General features: G+C 32.3%; 1 protein-coding gene across 13 annotated transcripts in view; it reads left to right on the top strand.

Moving 5' to 3' along the window:
* The window catches only part of DOP1A (DOP1 leucine zipper like protein A), a 106,087-nt gene that overhangs the window by 61,899 nt on the left and 19,906 nt on the right, over positions 1–24,282 (top strand). For all 13 annotated transcript variants that reach the window (XR_012489249.1, XM_074310413.1, XM_074310423.1 and 10 more), the window contains 10 exons: positions 1,187–1,808; positions 7,383–7,657; positions 10,194–10,346; positions 12,991–13,091; positions 14,262–14,521; positions 15,330–17,337; positions 18,363–18,474; positions 18,552–18,734; positions 19,242–19,367; positions 23,067–23,201. Coding sequence is in view for 12 of the 13 variants with exons in the window: in XM_074310413.1 (XP_074166514.1) it covers positions 1,187–1,808; positions 7,383–7,657; positions 10,194–10,346; positions 12,991–13,091; positions 14,262–14,521; positions 15,330–17,337; positions 18,363–18,474; positions 18,552–18,734; positions 19,242–19,367; positions 23,067–23,201 (3,975 nt within the window). In the remaining variant the exon portion in view is untranslated. The remainder of the gene's footprint in view (positions 1–1,186; positions 1,809–7,382; positions 7,658–10,193; positions 10,347–12,990; positions 13,092–14,261; positions 14,522–15,329; positions 17,338–18,362; positions 18,475–18,551; positions 18,735–19,241; positions 19,368–23,066; positions 23,202–24,282) is intronic.

The raw sequence follows: 24,282 nt of genomic DNA, 5'->3' as shown, positions 1-24,282 counted from the left end.
ATTTGTTCTTCCTCTGTCCACCAAAATTTTTTTTTTTTTTTAATATACCATTATGCTTTCTTTAGTCAATATTGACAACTCCAGCATGTTCTGATTTCTTTCTCATGTGATTTTGGTATTATTTTATATTCATGATTTAAAAAATCTGAATTGGTCAGTGAAATTTCCTATGGAGCTAAACAAAGCTATCTAGATAGTTTTTTTCCCCTCCACATTGTAATAATTTTTATTTGTTTTTAGAATTTCATTGAGTACTTAACAATTTTCTTTAGGTGGCACAGTGGATAGAATGCCAGTTCTGAAATCAAATGTGATCTTGAGCAAGTCATATTAAACTCTGCCTCAATCACCTGTAAAATGGAAATACTAATAGAACCTACTTCTCTGAGTTAATGTGAAGATCAAATGACATAATATTTCTAAAGTACTTAGTACAGTCCCTGACACAGAGTAGCTGCCATGTAAATGTTTGCTATTATTATTACTAATATTTATCATTATTATTAAAACAGTATTTGAAACATAGTAAACATTGTATACACACACATATATATATGTGCATGTTTATATGTATACATATATATACATATATTCATCCATTCTCCCAAAATATAATATTGTTTGTTAAACTTCATTGGCAACTCATGATTTCAGATACAAATGTCTTTAAATAAAAGCCTTCATATAATTAAATATAAAATGTGTATTTATCTCATGTAGCCCTTGGTTCAGATTCTCATCAGTGGCAAGTGCCGAGCCCTTTTACTTCTGAGAATTTTCTGATGTGTTTAAAGAGAACATAAGCTTTTACAAAAACACAATTGGTTTGCTACATGTCATAATGTAAAAATGAGAAAATATTGCTTGAGATTGTGAGGAAAGAAATTTGACTGAAGCAGTAATGGTAAGAACATAGACAAAGTAAAACTTAGAATAACTTTCAGGAAAGCTTTTTCAATGTGTGAGTTGCTCTTTTCAGTAGAGATTCTACCCTGTGAATTCTGAACATTTGATTCTAAGATGTAAATTTTTCTTTTGAGAAAATAATATTGTATATAATGGTTAAAATTATAAATCACGTGCTTAAATTTGTCATGATCCTCTTCTGATTATGAAATACATGCATTTATCTTGATATATATGTGTGTGTATAAATATGTTTATATTTATATTTTTAATCTCTTAGATTCCATCAATCTCTCTTGAAAATCCTATTGAAGTTTTTGAAGATGGTGAAAATCCTCCAAGCAGTCGCTCCTCAGAGAGTGGATTTACAGAATTTGTGCAGTATCAGGCAGATAAAACTGATGACATTGATAGAGAATTGAGTGAGGGACAGGGAACAGCTTCTATTCCAGTTGGTAGCACATCTTCAGAGACTGAAACAGCGTCTACAGTGGGATCTGAAGAAACCATTGTACAACCACCTTCCATAGTCACACAGGGGACAGCAATCCGAAGTGGAAAGACAGCCCAAAAGACTGCAATGCAGTGCTGTTTGGAGTATGTCCAGCAGTTTTTAACCAGACTTATCAACCTCTATATCATTCAGAATAATTCTCTGTCTCAGCCTTTGACAACGGAGCATCGTGTGGATCTTACTCAAGAACAAGGAGAGACCACAAAATGGGACAGGGATTCACAAGGAGATGTTAAAGGGAAAGACGTAAATAAGCAAAAGCCATCAAAAGAATATCTTTCTGCCTTTATTGCTGCCTGTCAGCTATTCCTTGAATGTTCAAGCTTCCCTGTTTACATTGCTGAGGGGAACCATACATCAGAGTTACATTCTGAGAAATCAGATATTGGTAAGTTTATTTAGGTTGCCTATTATTTCAGTATTTTCTTTGGACTTGCTCTTCAAAGTCAATATTCTCTTTAAAAAATTAGCCCCAAATTTAAAAACTAGGACTCTAATTTTGTTTTGCAGATAGTTAATAAAAAGATCTGTACTGTTATAGTTTGGATAACTTTTTGGAAACAAGATATCTACTGTAATTATGAGGGGAAATTGGTATTGTGGTAGATGTGATTTTCATGTCTTTGGCAATTAATGCTTGCAGGTGAGTAGAAACAGGTGGGGGGAAAAAAGTCCCCAATTCTTCTAGCTGTGGTTTTAAAATAGTGAAATATTTATATCCATTGGATCAATAAATATTGACAATATAATAAGGCATTGGATCCATTGTGTTTCAGAGGGTGTATTTGTATTTGTATTTCTTAAAACATTTGGCTCTATTCAACTCAAATTTTTATATGCTTAAAGAATAAATTTGGATAATTTAAATCATTATCTTTCACTTTAGAGCTTAAGGTGATAAGAGTTTGGTTAAAGAAAATTTCTTCAAGGGTTTTATTACAGATGCTAGTTATATTCCCTAAGTACAGCTGTTTCTACTTAGTTGTATATTGTCTTCATTCATTTTATTCTTCTCCTAAATATATATAAATGATAATAGATTACAGAGGGATTTTTCCCTATATATTTTTCGTTTAAAATTTTATTATAAAACCACTAGTGTATAGCAAATCATGTTAAAACATCATGAATGAGTTTAAAGTTAATGTAATTACATTAAAAATTTTTTTACTACTATGATGTGTTTTAAAATTGAGAAATTCAGTATGCCTGATACATAATTTAAGTGAAGAATGTGAATACCAAATTGTTGTTTATAAGTGTAATTTATAATTTTTCTTTGAATTTCTTGGAAATAAGAACATAAAAGAAATATAAAACTATATGAATGTCACATTTAATAAAATATAAACTATTATTGATTTATACAAACTCCAATGTTTTATATTTTTCTGAAAAAAAATCTTATCAAAATCAAGACACTTGTGAATTTGATGTTTTTACTTTTGGGAAAAATTTTTATCTTTGTTAAAGGTATTGTGCTTTAATGTAGATTGGAAATCAGGAAGCAGAATACCTTTGTTCTCACATTCTCATCACTTCTTTGTGGTAATCATTGTGACTGGTTTGCACAGCAATGCAACACACTGCTTTGTACCGCTTCAGGTGAGGAATAAGAAGCAAGAAGAAAAGATAGATGTTAAAATTTAATATGAAAGAAGTAAAGAAAAAGAATGACACAAAAACAAAGTGTAAGCTCAGAAGTTTAATGAGCTGAATATGAAATAAAAGTTTTTATGATTACAATTTTTTTCATGCAAGTTTTCTATGCCTGTCTTAACTTACCATCATTTATTAATTAAAATGTTCATGTGGTTGATTTTGAACTGGCCTCATCTTTTCCTTTGCAGTTGATAATACAGTAATAAAAATTTAAGATCTGTAATACTTTTCTACTACATTTCTTTGTTTATCATTTATTCTTTAGATTTGAGTAATAACTTATTCAGATGTATCTCAAACTAATCCCCAGTACTCTAGTATTTATCATTAGAAGGCCTCTTTTTAGTATTATTTATGTAATTTAAAAATAATATAGAATGCATACATAAGTATATATGTACAGTAGAAATATAAATTAAGCATTTCTACATGGTGAATACTATATATTTCTGAAATGGAACCCATGGTGTCACAATATGTACTAGATAACCAGCCAACCAGGTGACTGGAGTCATAAATATATTTTTTCAGGTTTTATTACTTGCCATAGCGTCCATATTCTGGAATCCTGTGGGGGTAAAAAGACCAAAATCTAGTTCTTTCCTCTGATTCCAGATAACAATACACTAGTTTTCTTGATTAAGGGAAATTTTATACTGAAGCGTTAAAAGAAAATAAACAATGTAGAGGGAAAGTGTATTAAAATAGGCAAAAAAGTGTAGGGGCGGCTAAGTGGCGCAGTGGATAGAACACCAGCCCTGAAGTCAGGAGGATCTGAGTTCAAATTTGGCCTCAGACACTTAATACTTCCTAGCTGTGTGATCTTAGGCAAGTCACTTAACCCCAGTTGCCTCAGGAAAAAAAAGTAGTAGTCTTGACTCCATCTAATGGAGAATAACCACCTTCACTTCTACAATATCCTCTCTTATAAAATGAAAAAGTTGAACTTGAACTCTCAGGTTGATGCTATATCCTATGCTTCAGCCTTTAACAATCTGTAGTTTTACAAAATCTTACTGCTTAATTCCATTCACCTGTGAGCTTTAAGACATTTCCATTAATTTACCTTTCTCCCTTTCTAATACTCTTCATATGAACCTTTATTTTAATTTCATGGTCACTAACTGATTGGAATTTCTATTCAGCATCTACTGCTCTAGTTTTCCACTATACCTTAGGTTTAAAGGATGGTATTGAGTGAGTTTCCCTTTTTTTTTTTTTTAAAGTAACCACCAGCTTGCTTGTCTTAGAACTTTTCACTTTCTATTCTCTTCACCATTAAACTCCCAATGAGAAACAGTTCTTATCTTTTTTAAACTTCTCTCTTCCACAGTTTTAGATATTGCCTCATCTATCCCACCCTCTTGACTCCATGTTCAGCTTTACTTCCATGGTATCATCTTAGAGATTTATATGTTCTTTAGAAGGTATTTGTCCTCTTGCTTCTCCTATCCTATTGTTTTAAATGTTTTTTTTTTTTTTTTTTTAAGCTGATACTAAAAGATATGTTAACCAGTTCATCTCTTAATGGGATGAGTCTATACTTGTATAATTGATTTTTTAAAGTTAAGTACACAACTATGAATATGTGTTCTTATTAAATTTAACTTAATCTTAAAGATTCCTGTCAAGATTTTTCTGGATCCTGCTTCTGAAAACGAATCTATCCCTTCACTTTTGTTTGATTCAAAAACCTATATTTTCGTTCGAGTCATTCAGAAAATGTTAGAGTAGGCCCATTGTAGAACCTTATCATCTATTGCTATAGACAATTATAAATCCCAGTTTTTTGGGGTACATTTATTCAAAAAGTATTGGATATATAATAATAATAATCCCCATATTTTCACTGTTAATTTTTTTCTTTTCCACAAGAATATCACAAGTCTTTGTCAAATGCCTTGTTGAAATTTAGAGATGCTATACATGTAGTCTGTAGTTTACTACTTACATTTAAACTTGAAGAATTTGTAATTTTTACATAGGTGATATCTTTGCTTTGTTAGACTCTCTTTACAAGGTGATCTAGCTAGAAGAAAAAAAAAATAGCCACCTGGTGGCCAATCCTTCATTCATTAGCTTCTCTAAAATTAGCCAAGCTGGTCCCCAAAGAACAGGCAAACAATTAATTTTGAACTCATAATTTAAACCTTTTCATCTTGGTAGAACTTTCAAAATTTGGCATTCATTATTGTAATGTTCAGCCTAGCTTTCTGGAGGCCCTTCGGACCAGTCTTGGTCTTTAGGTGGAGAAGTGGTGAAGGCAGGAGAACCACCAGGAAAATGGTCAAAAATGGAATGTCTCATTTCCAGTCCTTCTCAGCCCTTGTATACCTTAGTACAATTACATCATTATAGCGTACTGACTATGTGTGAACTAGAGAATCATCCAATTACCATACTACGTATATATGTGAACTAGAGAACCATCATCTCCTCAATTCCACTGAATTAACACCTTCTTTTAAGTATACTTTTTCAGAGTTCCAGCCCTCTACACATTATAGTGGTAGACTTCAAGAACCCAAGGTCACCCCATGCTATAATGAGAAAACCCCCAAAATCCATCATTGTTCCAAATTTTATTAAAAATACCATCATTATTCTAAGCACTTAGGTTCAAAACCTCAGTGTCATCTTTGTTTTCTCAATAACTAAACCTTTCTGTTGCTAAAACTTGGAATTTCTATCTCCCTAACATCTTGCTTCTATCTCTCTCTCCTCTTTAATATCCTCAGAACCTCTCATCTGTCCTAATTATTAGTCTCCTTGCTTCCTCCTCACTTCAGATCATCCTCTAAATTGCCTCCAAGGTGATTTTCTTAGCATGCTGGTCTGACCATGTCCATTAATTAATCTTTTTATTGTTATTCATTCAGGTCCATCTCTTTGTCATCCCCTTTTGGAGTTTTCTTAACAAAGATAATAAAATATTTTGCCATTTCCTTCTCCAGGCCAGATTCAGGAAGAAGAGTTCCTCACTTCAGGCATGGGCATTCTATCCAGTGAGGCATCTAGCTGCTCTCAATTGACTCTACTAACCAATAAATTTCATTCATTCCCTATTAACTCTAAGATCAAATAGCATTTCTTTTCATTATTTAAAGCTTTATGTTACTTGATCAGATGCTGGCTTTCCAGATTTTTTACACATACTTAGTGCATCATGGATAGCCAAACTGGCCTTGTTTTTCCTCATATGTGACACTCTTATATTCTTCATGTTGTGCTGATTGTCCCCCAAGCCTAGGGGACATCTTCCATTTATCTCTCAGAATACTTAATTTCCTTTAAGACAGCTCAACTATTAACTTGTGTCAGGTCCAGTGTTAGCCATGTTGATGCTAGTGCCTTCTCCCCAATCAGGGGACCAGAGACAATAACAGAATAAAAGTGTGTCTTATTCTGAGGTGATGAGACAGAGTCTCCACTCAGAACTAAGACTGGGGGAAAGGGTTCCTGGGAGGGCTAAGAATTTATTTCTTCTTGTCTAAGGTGGTAACTGAAATCTACACCCAACACCAATTCCCCTTAGGGTTTTGGTAATGGTGCTATTTTCTATTTGCATATGAAAAGTGCTTTATAAATGCTTTATGATTTAGTGCATGAAAATCTTGTTCATCAAAGCATTGTGCATACACTATCATTTGATCTTCACAATAACCAGTTATGATATGGGTTATTGTATAATATATGCATATAATGTTTTATTATGTATTATATAATATAATTATTAACCCTGTTTTATGAAGGGGGAAATGGGCTCAGTGACATTAAATTATTTCTATCCAATTTGTAAATATCTCTAGAAAGGATTTTAATAGATACTTTCTTGACTTGTTGTATCCACTATGTGAAATATATATATGTATATACATACACATATATCATTAAGCATCCAGATTAATTAATAAACATGCCCACCTTAATTTTCCCTTTTTGTTCTTTTGGTTTTTATTTTGCTTCATTTCTTAGTAAAATTTATCTTTTTAATATAGTAGACACTCAACAATTCAGTGTTGATTTACTAGTAGTACTATTTAAACTGCACAACAAAAAGTATTCTTAAAATATGGTAGATTTTCTTTTCTTGTTGCTATTGTCTTCATTCCCTCTCCCCCCAATAAAAGTTGATATGGGCTAAGAAGCCATGTTTTTGGTTATTTGTTTTAATAAGTAATTCTTCCCCCTTGATTGTTTTCATAGTTCTGTGACATAAAACCTACTTAATAAATGCTTTATTTATACTTGAAATTGTTTGGGAAAATAAACTACATTTCCTTCTTGTGTTTTGTTTCAGACTGTGAGCAGGTCCAGCCTCCATTTTGGCTCCAGACTCTGATGAATGCTTGTAGTCAAGCAAGTGATTTCAGTATCCAAAGCATTGCTATTTCACTAGTAATGGATTTGGTAGGATTGACTCAATCAGTTGCTGTTGTCACTGGGGAAAATGTGAACAGTGTGGAATCTACACAGCCCCTAAGTCCAAACCAGGGGAGAGTGGCTGTAGTTATTAGACCTCCCTTAACTCAAGGCAACTTACGGTACACTGCTGAAAAGACTGAATTTTTCAAGGTATAGTATAAGAAATCTGTTCAATACTTTTAACTAAATAATTAAGAAGTATAATAAATAATAATTTTTTTTAAATGATAAACAATTGAAATTATCTGCTCTCAATGCATTGGAAAGAATACTACAGGTTCTATAGTTGCTTCTTATTAGCCCCATTATCTTTGGGAAATTGTTTAGTTCTTGGCCTGTTTATCTATAAAGTGCAGGAACTAGATTAAGCGATTTCAAATTTATAATTCTAAATACTAAGCATAAAAACTTGAATTCTAGAGAAAAGAAATCACAGTATATTGATTACATAATATCTCCTTATAAGGACTTATATATGCATAACACACATATACACCTCTTTGTATGCTTCTTTTTAAACATTTCTTTAATCACATTAACTTTATTTCTTTTTCTTTTCTATATTATTATTATTTTTTTGCTGAGACAATTGGGGTTAAGTGATTTGCCCAGGGTCATATAGCTAAGAAGTGTTAAGTGTCTGAGGCCAAATTTGAATTCAGGTCCTCCTGACTTCAGGGCTGGTACTCTATCCACTACACCAACTATTGTCTCAACTTAATTTCTTAGTGCTTATGAAAAGAGTCATGCATAAGGAGGGCAAGAAGTTCATGAATTAGAAAAGTAGGAGAATGGTTTGATCAATATCAGCTAAGCAATAGGACAAAGTATTGGAAGGAGTGCTTGAGTTGTTATAATTTCTGTATAGTAAAATCTTGACTATTAGGACTTTTATGGTATAATTTATTCTAGAGAGCAAAATTCTCTGGATAAGATTGGATTCCTATTTTTCTCCTTTTATAAAAGAGTAGAGATCATGTACTTTCTTTATTGATAGTTAAGTCTCATTGAATTTAACTAGAGAAGTAACTTAACAACCCAGTCAATGAAAAATCTACCATGTGTAGACCAAGAATTTTTAATTTCTTGGTATGGACTCTTGGCAGTTAAGTCATGTTTAAGGTCATAGAATAATGTTTCTAAATGCATAAAATATGTCTATTTACATATATCTAATATAAAAATATATCAAATTGAAAAGTTTTTGTACAAGCAGATTCCATGTAATTGAATTCTCTTGTTACTATGAGTAAGCCTCTATGCCAGGCTTTTGACCTGTTTGTTGCAAAAACTTTTCATTTTCTCTTGTCCCAGTTATATCTATGCTAGATTCTGATGAGTATCACTTTTAAATTGTTACTGCTTTGATTTTTTTCTCCCTAATGTTCTTCACAATGCTCTAGTTCAATTCACTTATTTGGTAAGATAAGCTTAGATGAAAGTATATTATTAATATATAATACTACCTTGCCTCCTATCTTTTATTTGTTTGCTATATTCTAGCTATTAATTTCAACATTCCAGTGACACCTAAGATGTCAAGTTTTTCTATTATTTTGCTTATTTACCCATACTTTATTCTTCTGAGTATAGAATCTGTTGGTTCCATTACTGACTTCTTTCTGTTAATTCTCTTTTCTGTGTATAATTGAACAGCTTTGTATAGTTTGTATGGTATCTAATTTGGTAGATATACATCTTTAGTTTTCTCCTTCCCCGTGTATTTTCAGTTTAAAATGAAAGTGCTTTTTAAAAATCTGGATCTGTAATTTCATCAGTGTTAAGAATTCTTCATTGCAACATAGTACAGTATTCTATGTATATGTATGCATGTGTGTACACACACTATCAAACTATACTATAAAGTCTTACAGGCATGAGCAGTGAGTATCAAAATAAAACTACTTGCCTATGGTCACATAGCTTGTACATATCAGAGGCAAGTCTTGAATCAGGTCTTCTTGACTCAGAGGCTAAAGTTGGTTCTTTGGTGACTATACCAAGTATGTACTTCTGGCATTATTTTCCCTATTTCTGTATGAGAAAATGATGCTTAGAGAAGTTAAATACATTAAGAAATCCATGGAAATATGCCTAGTAAGTGGTATTTGAAGAGTTTCTAATAGACTTTGAATGGAAAATGTTGTGTGCATCCAGAGATAGAATTATGGAGACTGAATGCAGATTTATTCATACTATTTTCACAGTTTTGTTTTGTTTTCTTTTTTTTTTTCTTGTAGTTTTTCCCTCTTATTCTTATCTTTCTTTCCTAATATGACTCATATGAAAATATGTTAAAGTTGATTGTATATATATAATCTATATCAGATTGCTTGTTGTTTGGGGAGGAGGGGGAAACAAGAATGAAAAAATGAACTCAAAATCTTTACAAAAATGAATGTTGAAACTTGGAAAAACAATATACCATTAAAATAAAAATTTTTTTAAGAAAAATGTTTTCTGACCCAAAGATTTTCCTGCTATCTTTTGCTTCTGAAACATTACAATACTTCTTTAATGTTCCTAAATTTTCATTCCAGTTTGTTTTTGCTACTGGTCTTACAGAATGGCTTTATAGGTTCATAGTAGGTCAAGTTAATAATTTCTTCTTAGAAGTGATACATATAAGGTATTTCATTATCATTTTTGGTTTATAATAGTGCCTGTTTTGCACTTATTTTTAAAGCATGTAGCTTTAACATTATGGGACCAATTGGGCGATGGAACACCCCAGCATCACCAGAAGAGCGTTGAACTTTTTTATCAATTGCACAACTTGGTTCCTTCTTCTAGCATTTGTGAAGATGTTATAAGTCAGCAATTAACCCACAGAGATAAGGTAAATTCAGCTGCTTTCATCTTGTATGTTAATATTCTCGAATATATGTTAAAGTAACTTTTGGGGGGAATGAACTTTGTTTTTTCCAAAATATGTAGGGGAGGATGAAAATGGTTTTATTTGGGAGAAAAAAAAAAAAAGACTGGTTCTATTTAAAGTAAATGTATCTTATTCTTTATAAAAAATTCAAATTGTCATCAGGAATGACAATTTCATTTCTAGATTATTGTCTCTCTTCCTGGTGTATTATAAATTGAAGTTGTTTCAGTTGATAGTCTTTAAATTTTTTAAAAGCAGACCCAGGGCAATTTGCATTTTTTAAAAGCTGTCATTATATATAAAAGTACTGACCTAGGAGCAAAATAGAAAATCTTTAAAAGGAATCATGATAGAATCTTTGCCCTCAAGGAATTCATATTCTAGAGGGACCATTAAGATGTGTTCTACTCATACAAATATAATATGTAAAGACAAAGGAAATAAACTTACACTTATGGTTATATATAATATAAATACATGTTTACATTATATTTTATGTATAGTCTCCATAAACTTATATTAAGCAAGGTACTATGCTAGCCCCTAGAGACAAGAAGGTAGTAGTACTTGCCCTTGACTTTTAATTCTGTAACAACCAAATAATTAGAGATATGAACACTTATGTTTCTGTGAACATTATTGATTTATTAAGGGGGAAAAAACTAGAAATTGCAGCAATTCTGATATATATATGTATTCTACATAATGTATATCATAGTTGAAAACTTAATTTACTTCTCTGAAAAGAAACTCATTGTTGTGGTTGATAGAAATTAAAATATTCTTGTTTCCTTTTAAAGACTAAATAAATATATCACCCAGAGGCAAATTCTAAATCTATAAAGTTAAAATTTTTCACATTTTGAATTTATAAAATATAAATAATTATGTTTTTACATATCATATGTCATGGTAAATCATAGGCAGAATTCAATCTGACAGCCAGCCAACTATTATCGAAAATACATTTTATACCTGCACCACTCAATAGTGATTTGAAAACTTAAAAATATGAGAGGATACCCTAAAACTCTTCTAAATGACTGAAAAGCCCATAGCATGTTTCTGGGAAAGTGTAGTAAGTCAGATGTTCTCATTAACTAGTTGTTTTTTTCCCCACTGATAGAGAAATCAGCCAATTTTTAAAAAATTAAAACAAGAAGTAGCACTAACAGTAACACACTACTTATTTTTTGGACACTGTTTTCATTGATTTTTTTTTCAGATTGATACTATAATGTAGTAAACATAGTTCTGCTGTCCCTTTTTTTAGGCAATTTAGGCATTTAAAAACAAGTAAGATACTTTCCCCAATATATTTTTTACTTGTTAAGAGATTCGATTATTAAGTAAATTTTTAGTTTACAGAAGATTAAAAACATTAAAAATAATTAGGAAATACACTTTTAAGAAGAATTTCCATTTTAATATTATTTGGTGGTTGTCTTCATGGGAATTCTTAAATACTCATGAAAGTTTATTTTAATGCTCTGTTATCTGAGTAGCTTCTAGTTTCTGTTATGAGTAATTTGGACAAGAAAATTATCTGTTCTCCAAAGATTAGGATATTAGAAATTACTGTACATAATTATGAGCTTGGGGGAGGGGGGAAGTGTAGTAGGCAGGAATGGGGTAGTTTCTGTTTGGTGTATTTTAAATGTGTTTATATTTAATATAAATTGGGATTTTTTCTTTGGGAAAACTTTATTTTAACTTTAAATATTATCTAGTTTTACCTGAATACTTTTCCTTAGATATGAATAATTTAAGCGATTTTTTTTTTTAACCACTTGACTGTAAGATCAAAAAATATTTTTCAACAGAAATGAAATGTAATTTTTAAAAAAATAGTTTTTATTTACCAGATATATGCATGGGTAATTTTACAACATCGACAATTGCCAAAACTTTTGCTTCAATTTTTCCCCTCCCTCCCCCCCAACCCAGATGGCAGGTTGACCAATACACGTTAAACATGAAATGAAATGTAATTGAGCACATGACCTCCATGGAGTCAAGAAAACCTGATTTCAAATTTGTCGTCAGCTACTTATTACTTATTAGCTGTATCATGGTCCCTTAACTCCTGTTTATCTTAATTTCCTCTTCCTCAAAATTGGGAATAGTACCTACTTTCCAGTGATTTTGTGAAGATCAAACAATTAAAGTACTTATCACAGTCCATAGCACATAGTAAGCGCTACATAAAGACTAGCTATTATTTTTTACTACTACTAATAAGTCATTTCAGGGAGCATATTGTGATTATTCCCCAAAACTATATCAACTGATAAGAAGATATTTACATTATAGACCTAGATCCTTTTATTTTATAAAGTTATCTCCTGCAATCATGATAACTTTGTGAAGTGTATCCTTCAAGCTCCTGTGGTTTGTAAAATATTATCTAGGATATAAATTAAACAAAATTTACTTTAAACTAGCTAGAGTTGATCATCTAACTTGTTTTTATATTTTCTTATAAGGTAGGTGATGTGTAGAGATATATCATCTACCTTATGTGAAAATTTGCTTTTTTCTAAAATAGTTACCTGTCTTCAAAGAAAAATAAATAAATTAGTTAAACTTTTATGTTTTTCTACAGAAAGTAAGAATGGAAGCACATGCAAAGTTTGCAGTACTTTGGCATCTAACTAGGGACCTTCATATAAATAAATCATCATCTTTTGCCCGTTCTTTTGACAGGTTCGTTATCATATCTATTGTATAATCATTTATTTCTGTTCTATCCTAACACTGTCTTCCTTTGAAAAATATATTTATTCAGTAATTATCCACTTTTATAAAACTAATGTTAATTTACCTATTAAATAAAATTAGTATTTTTTTTTTTTTTTTTTTTTTTTTTTTTTTTTTTACAATATTTAAGTATATTATTCTACCTATATATTTAGAGTTGGAAGGGTTCTTAGAGATTATCTGGATACAAACCCAGGGCCTCTAAGTCCTGTGTCTTTCAGTCAAGTCATGTTGCTTCTTTCTCTGATTTTCTCTTTCCAATTCTGGAATAACCCTTTTGAAACACAGAGATAACGAATCACTTCCTCTGCATCATTCCTGATTTTTTTGTTGGCATGGGCCTTGAAGTCTCAAGCTACTTTGACAGAAACTACAAAGTTTTCAGTCTTCCTAAGCAGCCTTTTATAGTGTTTTTCTTTTCTTTTTCTTTCTTTTTTTTTTTTTTAAAGTACAGTTCCCTCTGTGGGAGCAGTATATTAATCCTGGGCTCTTGTTAGCAGATCCACAAACCAGAAAACAGGCATTCATATATATATATCTGCAGCATCCTCCAAAAATGTGTTCAGATTTAGACAATGGGCATCTAAATAGGAGCAGTAGTTCAGTTTCTCGTTATTGCCTGAGGCCCACTTTATAGTCTGCTCACTTTGGCCCTATTTCTATCCCTGAAATTTATTGAATTATGTCCCTGTTATTTTAAAAGTGTCGCTCTCTATGATGGGAGTAGCGGCAGCAATTTTATCTATATTTTGACACAATTCAGACTGAAAGAAGAAAATTTGGGCAGATTAATTAATCACTAATTAAAGAGAGGTAGCAAGATATGGGAGAAAGTACAGTAAATTTAGAGTCAAAAGACATTGGCTTAAATTCCAGCTGCCTGTGTGACCCTAACCAAACCTCTTTTCTCCTGGATCCCAGGTCTCCTCATCTATTGTCTCGCATACTCTTTCCAACTCTAAATACAATACTTAAAGCTATCAACAAGACTTCTACATTATAAGATACATTTTAGGTGTCTATAATCTTAGAATATGATCACTTTATAATAGTTTACTCAGAAGAATGAAAAATAATGATTCTTTGCTTTTCTATTTTGATATTATTTCATGCTAGATCACTCTTCATCATGTTAGATAGCCTTAATAGCCTGGATGGTTCCACTAGTTCTGTGGGACAAGCTTGGTTGAATCAAGTGCTCCAAAGACATGACATTGCAAGAGTTCTAGAGCCATTGCTGCTGCTCCTGCTTCATCCTAAAACTCAGAGAGTGTCCGTGCAACGGGTACAGGCAGAGCGTTATTGGAATAAAGTGCCCTGTTATACGGAGGAGGAAAATGACAAGCATTTTATGCAAAATTTTTCCTGCAATGATGGTAAATACAATACAAAAAAAAAATTCATCCTTAAAGCTAATCATCAATTAATAAAACATTCATATAAGTTGATAACACTTCATGAGAAACTTAGCCTTATTAGAATCACTTCTTAGATTAGAATCATTTCCCAGATGTAAATTTTACATCAATTTTGTGTATTTATCCTTTATTCTTGTTGATTAGGGAGTCATAATCAGAAGGATACTTCATTCATCAGGGCAGGTGGTTTCTCTGAAGAATTGAGGGCTTTTCTGATTAATAAATCAGAAGTTAAATTTAACATTAAGAATTTCTCTGATGATAGCTGTGAAAAAGAATCTGTTATCAAATCTTATATCTCTTCATGGGCACAAATCAGTAATTTTAACTTCAGGATTTTGGCCAGAAGCATAATCATTGATCATTCTTATTATATAACTATGTATTATAACTTGAATGATCTGCAAATGATATATAATGTCCTATACATAGTTTGTATACATTTCTGTCAAAACAATACACAAACCTCAAATTTCTGGGCTTCAATAGAAGGGATAGAAAATCTTTGTGAACAGAATCTAAACTTTTGTCCACTTAACTTTTCCTTATGTGCCCATTACATTATATATGCATATTTGTGTGTATGTGTCTATTACTTATATAAGTCTACATGATACAATACAATATAATTAATTTGAAAAGACATAAATAGTTTAATAATTGTCATTTTCTTGTAAAGTCTCACATATAATGACTGTAATTTCAGGGGTTAAAAAAAGTATTTTGCAAAATATTCTAATATGTCTTGTTTTTTCTTCTTTTAAAGCATTTTCCCATATGCCTACAAATCAAGTTCAACTCATTACAACTAAAGAAAGCAGCGAGAAACAGCTTGTGATGGATGAAATGGAGAACTTTAGTCTTACAGTCAATCCATTAAGTGACAGGCTTTCTCTTTTAAGTACTAGTAGTGAGACGATACCGATGGTTGTATCTGATTTCGACCTTCCAGATCAACAGATAGAAATACTTCAGAGTTCAGATTCAGGTTGTTCCCAGTCTTCCGGTGGAGATAACTTAAGCTATGATGTGGAAACTGAAAACATGAATGCCTCAGATAATTCTCAGAGCCCAAAGGAAGATTCAGCAGATGATATCGTGCAGCAGGTAGTTTTTGACCTCATATGTAAAGTTGTAAGTGGCCTTGAAGAAGAATCTGAATCAGTTAAACATCAGCTTCAGACAGATGATATAACACCCAAATTCAGTACTGTAGATCCATGTGATGAGGCAATTAAGAATGAAGATCAAGTTATCCAGCATAGCCAGAGCAGTTTGCTTAGCAATGAAAGTTGTCAGTTTTTATCTCTGTCTGCTGAGGTGGGGCTGGAAGCTTCCTCTAATGGAATTTCTAGGAACAGCTCCTCACCTTGCATTTCTGTAACACACCAAACACTCCATGAACCTTGTAACAATTCAGTAGAAGCAAAGTCTAGACAGCGAAGTCATAGTAGTATTCAATTCAGCTTCAAAGAAAAGTTTCCTGACAAAATCTCAGAAAAGGAAACAATTGTCAAGGAATCAGGAAAGCAGCCTGGAGCAAAACCCAAAGTTAAACTTGCCAGAAAGAAGGATGATGATAAGAAAAAAGTTCAAAATGATAAGGTTAAGCAAACCAGTATATTCTTTAGTGATGGTTTGGACTTAGAAAACTGGTATAGCTGTGGAGAAGGTGAAATTTCTGAAATTGAGAGTGATATGGGATCTCCAGGAACACGAAAATCTCCCAACTTCAACATTCACCCATTATATCAGCACGTATTACTGTATCTGCAGTTATATGATTCTTCAAGAACATTGTATGCTTTTTCTGCTATCAAAGCTATCTTGAAAACTAATCCTATTGCTTTTGTAAATGCCATTTCCACCACTAGTGTCAATAATGTATATACTCCCCAACTTTCTTTGCTTCAGAATCTTTTGGCCAGACATCGAATTTCTGTTATGGGTAAAGACTTTTATAGTCATATTCCTGTGGATTCTAACCATAACTTTCGGAGTTCCATGTATATAGAAATTCTTATTTCTCTTTGCTTGTATTATATGCGTAGCCATTATCCAACTCATGTCAAGGTCACACCACAAGACTTAATAGGCAATCGCAATATGCAGATGATGAGCATTGAAATTTTAACACTTCTCTTTACTGAGCTAGCCAAGGTTATAGAAAGCTCAGCAAAGGGCTTCCCTAGCTTTATTTCTGATATGTTGTCCAAGTGCAAGGTTCAAAAAGTTATTCTTCATTGTTTATTATCATCTATCTTCAGTGCACAAAAATGGCATAGTGAAAAGATGTCAGGTAAAAACATTGTAGCCATTGAGGAAGGTTTCTCAGAGGATAGTCTTATTAACTTCTCAGAGGATGAATTGGACAATGGCAGCACTCTACAGTCTCAACTTTTAAAGGTGCTTCAGAGGCTGATTGTTTTAGAGCATCATGTCATGACTGTTTCCGAAGAAAATGAAACAGGTTTTGAATTCGTGGTAACTGACTTAGAACACATCAACCCACACCAGCCAATGACTTCTCTTCAGTATTTGCATGCCCAGCCAATCACGTGTCAAGGCATGTTCCTATGTGCAGTGATAAGAGCTTTACATCAGCACTGTGCATGTAAGATGCATCCCCAGTGGATCGGCTTAATCACATCTACTCTGCCTTATATGGGAAAAATTCTACAGAGAGTGGTTGTTTCTGTGACACTCCAGCTTTGCAGGAATTTGGATAATCTAATTCTTCAATACAAATATGAAACAGGACTGTCTGACAGTAGGCAAGTGGTATTGGTTTTTATTTTTATTGTGCTTTAATGATTTATGTTAAAAGAAATGTTTATTTGTAAAAAGCCAATCACAATTTTGGCCACCAAATTGGAGTGCACTAAAACATAGTGAATATTCATTTTTGAAGAGAAGTAGAAGTAGTTCAATAGTTCAGGATTACTATATTTGTATGAATATAGTCTGGTTTTCTTTCTCTTCCAGACTGGCTTATATAAATCAATTATTAGAATTAGAGAAGTTGTAATGGAAAATGAGATTTTGGGAACTAAAGAGAATCTTAGTATATTTGAGTAGTTTTTGAAACTGGGAAAGATGTCTGTACTGAAACTGCCATTGACTTCAAAACTATGCTGTCTTTTAATACAGTAAATTGTAATGAAAATGATGTGAGAAAGTCAGGAAGAAGGGAATGATAGTAAACTCAAAAGAGATCAGTGGTAATAAAAATGAATATAACTTTAATTTGGAAGAATTTTTTAAAATCTTCGATAATTTTTAGTACAATAATTTCATGTAATTCTATTTTGTGTGAATTTCTTCCAAAGATTTATGTTTGTGTCTCTCCAACCAAGAAATATTATAAGTATAATCTATATTCAAACAAATACAGGATTTCTAGCATAACTTTGCTTTCTGTAACCAGTATGAATGTTGTTCCATTTTGTAAATACAGCAAATTCAGAAGATATTTGTTTTTCCTTTTCTTACCTTTTGTAGGTTAATCAAAGTTTTGATTATGCATTTGACTTGTATTCTTCATCTCCTGATCACTGATTTTAAGCTCAAACTACTCTTATGTCTGTGAAACTAATCAAAAATGGAGCTAGCTTACTCCAGCTAAAGCGCCATAAAAAATTTATAGGAATGTGACCAAATCATTTAATTTCTTCTCTGTCTCTAATTACTGGAAAATTACTATATCTAATTAAGTAGATAATAAATATGTTTGTATATCTTACTAACATATTGATTTAATAGATTTTTTAATCAAATGAACACATTGTATTTTAAATAGGCCTCTTTGGATGGCATCAATTATTCCACCAGATATGATACTTACTCTTCTAGAAGGTATTACAACTATCATCCATTACTGTTTATTGGATCCCTCCACACAGTATCATCAGGTAAGGTGTATTCAACAGATAACATTAATGATCCACATATTAAGTTTAGCTAGATATTCATGTTTCCTTTCTTTTAGCTCTTGGTGAATGTTGACCAGAAGCACCTATTTGAGGCACGAAGTGGGATTCTCTCTATCCTTCACATGATTATGTCCTCTGTAACACTGCTTTGGAGCATCCTGCATCAGGCTGACTCTTCAGAAAAAACAACTATTGCTGCAGCTGCATCGGTTACTACTATTAATCTTGGTTCCACAAAGGTTAGGAAACTCATGTTAAAGTTACTATTGTTTAATTTTTCTCTTCTCTATTCTAATTACTATATTATATGCATATAATATATATACACACACACACACACACACACACTGAAGAAGTAGAAACGTACATGGAGCCCCAGGAATGAGGGGAGGATGAATCTTAGCTATTTCTTCCCAAAGAAGTACTATAACAAATTCTGAACCAATTGTGAGGAACACTGGGAAACTACAATTTTGAAAAATTCCTTTGCGGAATATCTACTGATTGAAAATTACTTTGTTCAAAAATGTCAAATCTCTTTTTAAAGTCTTTGATAGATATTTTTTTCTCTTAGCTTTTGGCTCATTAAATATAATATTATTTTGGCTTTTGATTTATTTATTTTTTTTAATTGTAGATCTGTTTTTATTAGTTATTTTATAATCTTTAGTAGATACAAAATTATTTGTTATATTATCTCATTTTATATAAAGTTTTACTTGCTTTTTGCTTATAAACTATTTCAGAATTTGAGGCAGCAGATTCTTGAACTGTTGGGCCCAATCTCAATGAATCATGGGGTGCATTTCATGGCTGCCATTGCATTTGTATGGAATGAAAGAAGACAAAACAAAACTACTTCTAGGACAAAGGTATACATTAAACTCCTTTTTGGCTTTAATTAGTTTGTTCATATTGTAAGTACATATCAAGAACTTCTGCTATGTACTTAGCTTTCTACTAGGTGCTATTAGTAATTTAAGTCTTTTTTTATGTTTTTGAAATAATGATTTTTCACCTTAGTTTCTGGGAAAGTTTCAGATATAAAAGTTGGAGTTTACTTAGGACAAGAAAAAGAAACGCCTCTCATTTAGAGGTGATAGACTACAAGTGGAAAGTGTTATACACCAGACAGATTGATTACTGTGACTGTTTTGTTTAAATTGTGTTTCTTTTTTTTTACCTGAAAGATATGATTTTATTTTATTTTTTTCAATAATAGCTTTTTATTTTTCAAAATACATGCAAGGATAGTTTTCAAAATTCACCTGTTCAAAACTTTGTGTTTCATATTTTTCTCCCTCCTCCTTCCCCTAACCAGCAGGTAATCTAATATAGGTTGGTTAAACATGTGCAGTTGTTCCAAATATATGTCCACATTTATCATACTGCACAAGAAAAATCAGATCAAAAAGAGGGGGGAAAATGAAAGAAAAAAACAAGCAAGCAATCAATAACAGGTGAAAAACACAATGTTATGATCCATATTCAGTCCCCACAGTCCTCTCTGTGAATGCAAATGGCTCTCTCTCCATCACAAGAATATTAGAATTGGCCAACATCACCTTATTGTTGAAAAGAGCCAAGTCCATCATAATTGATTCACATAATTTTGTTGTTATTTACAATGTTCTCTTGATTTTACTCACTTCACTTAGCATCAGTTCATATCAGTCTTTCCAGGCCTTTCTGAAATCATCCTACTGATCATTTTTTATAGAACAATAATATTCCATAACATTCATATACCACAATTTATTTAGCAATTCTCCGACTGATGGGCATCCACTCAGTTTCCACTTTCTTTCCACAAAAAGGGCTGCTACAAACATGTGCTATTTGTACATGTGGGTCCTTTTCTCTCTATTATGATTTCTTTAGAATACAAGCCCAGTGGAAACACTGCTGGATCAAAGGGTATATACACAGTGTGATAGTCCTTTAGGTATAGTTCCAAATTGTTTTCCAGAATGGTTGGATCAACAACTCCACCGACAATGCATTAGTGTTCTAATTTTCCCATATCCCGTCCAACATTTATCATTATCTCTTCTTAGCCAATCTGAGAGGTAGTACCTTCAGAGTTGTTAGAGCATTTTTTTCAAAAGACTAGAAATGGCTTTAATTTCTTCAACTGAAAATTGTCTATTCATATCCTTTGACCATTTATCAATTGGAGAATGGCTCATATTCTTATAAATTTTCTCTATATTTTAGAAATGAAGCCTTTATAACCTTGGATATAAATATTTTTTCACAGCTTTGTGCTTCCTTTTTCATCTTGTTTGTGTTCATTTTGTTTGTGCAAATACTTTTTAACTTAATCAGAATTGTCCATTTTGCACTTCATAGTGTTCTCTAGGGGTTTTTTTGGCCATAAATTTCTCCCTTCTCCAAAAATCTGATAGATGAACTATTTCTTGCTTTCCTGATTTGTTTATAGTATCCCCCCTTATGCCTGAATCATGTATCCATTTTGACCTTTTTTGGTATGGTGTGTGAGATGTAGGTGTATGCTGAGTTTGAGTATGAGTAAAACATACTGTTTTCCAGTTTTACTAGCGATTGTTGTGGAATAGTTCTTATCCCAGATTTTGGGAGTTTGGGAATTTATCAAACATTAAATTACTATAGTCATTAATTATTATGTCATGTGTATCTAATTTATTCCACGGATCCACCATTCTATTCCTTAGCCAGTACCATATGATTTTGATTACTGCTACTTTATAATCGAGTTTTAGGTCTGGTACTTCTAGGTCACCATTCTTTTTTTTCCATAAATTCCCTTGGTCTTTTGTTCTTCCAGATGAATTTTGTTATTTTTTCTAGCTCTATAAAATAACTTTTGGGGAGTTGGAGATGGCACTGAACAAGTAGACTAATTTAGGTAACATTGTCATTTTTACTATATTAACTCAGTCTACCTATCAGCATTTGATATTTTTCCATCTGACTTAATTTGTCTCAAAAGTGTTTTGTAATTGTGTTCATATAGTTCCTTGATTTGTCTTGGCAGGTAGACACCCAAATGTTTTATTTTGTCTATAGTTATTTTAAATGAAATTTATCGTTCTGTCTCATTGCTGTTAGACTTCCTTAGTAACATATAGAAATGCTGATGGTTTGTGTTTATTGTATATCCTGCAACTTTGTAGAGCTATTGTTTCAAGTAGGCTTTTAAATGATTGTCTGGGATTCTCTAAGTATACCATCATATCATTTGCAAAGAGAGGTTGCTTTATCTCATTTCCTATTTTAATTTCTTTAATTTCTTTTTCTTTTTTTTATTGCTAGAACCAACATTTTATAGCACAATATTGAATCATAGTGATAATAATGGACATCCTTGTTTCATCCCTGATCTTTGATTAGGTTCTCCCCATTACAAATAATGCTTGCTGATAATTTTATATAGATGCTGCTTATCATTTTAAGGACAACTCCTTTTTATTCCTATTCTTTCTAGTTTTTTCAATTGGATTGGGTGATGTACTTTGTCAAAAGTTTTTTTCCTGCATCTATTGAGATTTCACCTCATTTTTCAATCAAATTTAGGTAGGGTGCAGCTACTGAATAAAGTTAAATCATCTTTAAATTTTTTTTTTTAATCCTGGAGTAAAACAATAATAGGAATTTGGGGACATTGATTTATTTTACTAAGCTGATTGCTTGAATATAATTGTAATAAATATGGCAGGTATAACTGGCCTCTTTGCATTGTTATGGAAACTATTTTAGTTTTGTATCTAAATATGGCTCTAAATTGGTCAATGTATGGAAAAGAAGTGTGTTAATAAAGTCATCCATTCATTTTCTGAGAAATAGGTTTTTTTTTTTTTTCTTTTTATTGAAGTATTTTGAGAGCCTATCATCATAATTAGCCCACTTCTTTTGACTACAGTATATATATTAAGTAGGAGTGTTAAAACTATTAAAAATCACATATCCAAACAGGTGGTTTACTACTTTCTACTGATTTCAAATATAACATACACTGATTCTTGTTTAAAAAAAAACAAAAAACAAAAAACTAAGAACAAATTTATAGTAAATTTTTTCTGTTTGTGATGGCATCTTTTATATCTGATGAGAATGTAATAGAACTAAAATTGGACAGTATTCAATTGAAATCAACAAACATTTACTGTTTACTAGGCATCCTTCTGGGAACTGGAAATACAAAAGTACAAACAAAACAAATCTGATCTTATCCTCAAGGTGTTTACATATTGATAGGAGATTGCCACATGTACACATATAAGTATAATATGAAAAAATTAAAGTGGAAGTGTTTTCTAATTGGGAGAAATTGGAAATAGGGAAGACAGTTGAGAGTTTGTCATCTTTGTACAGTTAAGAGGAAATTAGGAGTTTTGCAAGGAGGTAGAGGGGGTGAAGAAGAGAATAAGGGACCATAGCTTGCATGGGTAAGGCCAGATTGATTCAATAGTTGCAATGTATTAAGCACCCTCTGTACTATTCCAGTGCTCTCGGAATAGTTTGTGGGGGAGAATCTCTGATTTCAGACAGTTGATAGTCTAAAACTAGTGTTATGTCATCCTTTTCAGGTCATTCCTGCAGCCAGTGAAGAACAACTTTTGCTAGTTGAACTGGTCCGCTCAATTAGTGTCATGAGAACTGAAACAGTTATTCAAACAGTAAAGGAAGTTTTGAAGCAGCCACCAGCCATTGTCAAGGATAAGGTATGAAAAATGATGCTTTGTGGTATTAATTCTCTTTCAGAAATGCTGTAGAACAGTGTTCTCCAAAGTAGGCCTAGCTAATTCCAAGGAATATATGATCATTTTGAGTGTGGGAAGGTGAGTTATATCCTACCCCCTTATAATAACTATTCATAGGCTTTATCTCCAGTTTTCTCCTACTATAAGGATTACCTTTGCTGTAAGAAGCTCCCTAATCTTCCAATGTTGAGCTGGGCATTTGCTCTTCAGGATATTTAATCCTAGGCATCCATAGAAGGAGTTGTCCAAGTGCTATTTGGAAAATCTGTCCTCCTATAACTCATCAGATTAACTTGTTGCTGTAGCAGTTGCCCCTTGGATGCTAGCTTTGTGTGCCAAGATGTAACTGTGAGTGACAACTCTGGCTCCCCTCCTTTTATTTTGAGTAGCTTTGAATAAGTCATACAGGATGAGTAATTTGCATCAAAAATCTCATTACATGAGATCTACCCCTTTCCAAACCTCTCTTGCTTCTGAACTTCTCCATTTCATCTGTCCAAATCGTTTGTCCTGTTCACTCAGGGCCGGCTGCGTACTCTATGTTGAAGCCTGAGACTAGTTTGGGATTCTCCTTCGAACCTTGATATCTGCTTACTCTCCTTCACCTAATATAATCCAATTTGTTGCCAAAACACATCATTTCTACCTAAACAACATCTCCCACTTCTGTTCTCTTCTCTCTAATCACAGAGTCACCACTCCTAGTGCAAGCCCTTATCTCCTCTTGCTTGTATTATTGCAATAGCTTTCTAATGGTTCTCCCTGCCTCAAGTTTCACCTTACTGCAAATCCTTCATACACCTGCCAAAAGACTTTTCTTAAAGCTAAAGTCTATCTATATTACTCTCCTACTCTAGTGGCTTCCTGTTGATTTTGTTTCATCTTTTTCTCATCATTTTCTATTACATTGTGAACTCATTATGGGTAAAAACTGGCTTTTCCCTCTTTTGTACCTGCAGCATGTAGTGCTTAACATATTGTTGATACTTAATAAATGCTCACTAATTTTTATTTTTATGTTTTATAATGTACATATAATCAG

Source organism: Sminthopsis crassicaudata, chromosome 4 (genome assembly GCF_048593235.1).
Source record: "Sminthopsis crassicaudata isolate SCR6 chromosome 4, ASM4859323v1, whole genome shotgun sequence".
NCBI lineage: Eukaryota > Metazoa > Chordata > Mammalia > Dasyuromorphia > Dasyuridae > Sminthopsis > Sminthopsis crassicaudata.
The sequence above is the reverse complement of the archived record's forward strand: the minus strand, read 5'-3'. Positions and strand labels throughout refer to the sequence as shown.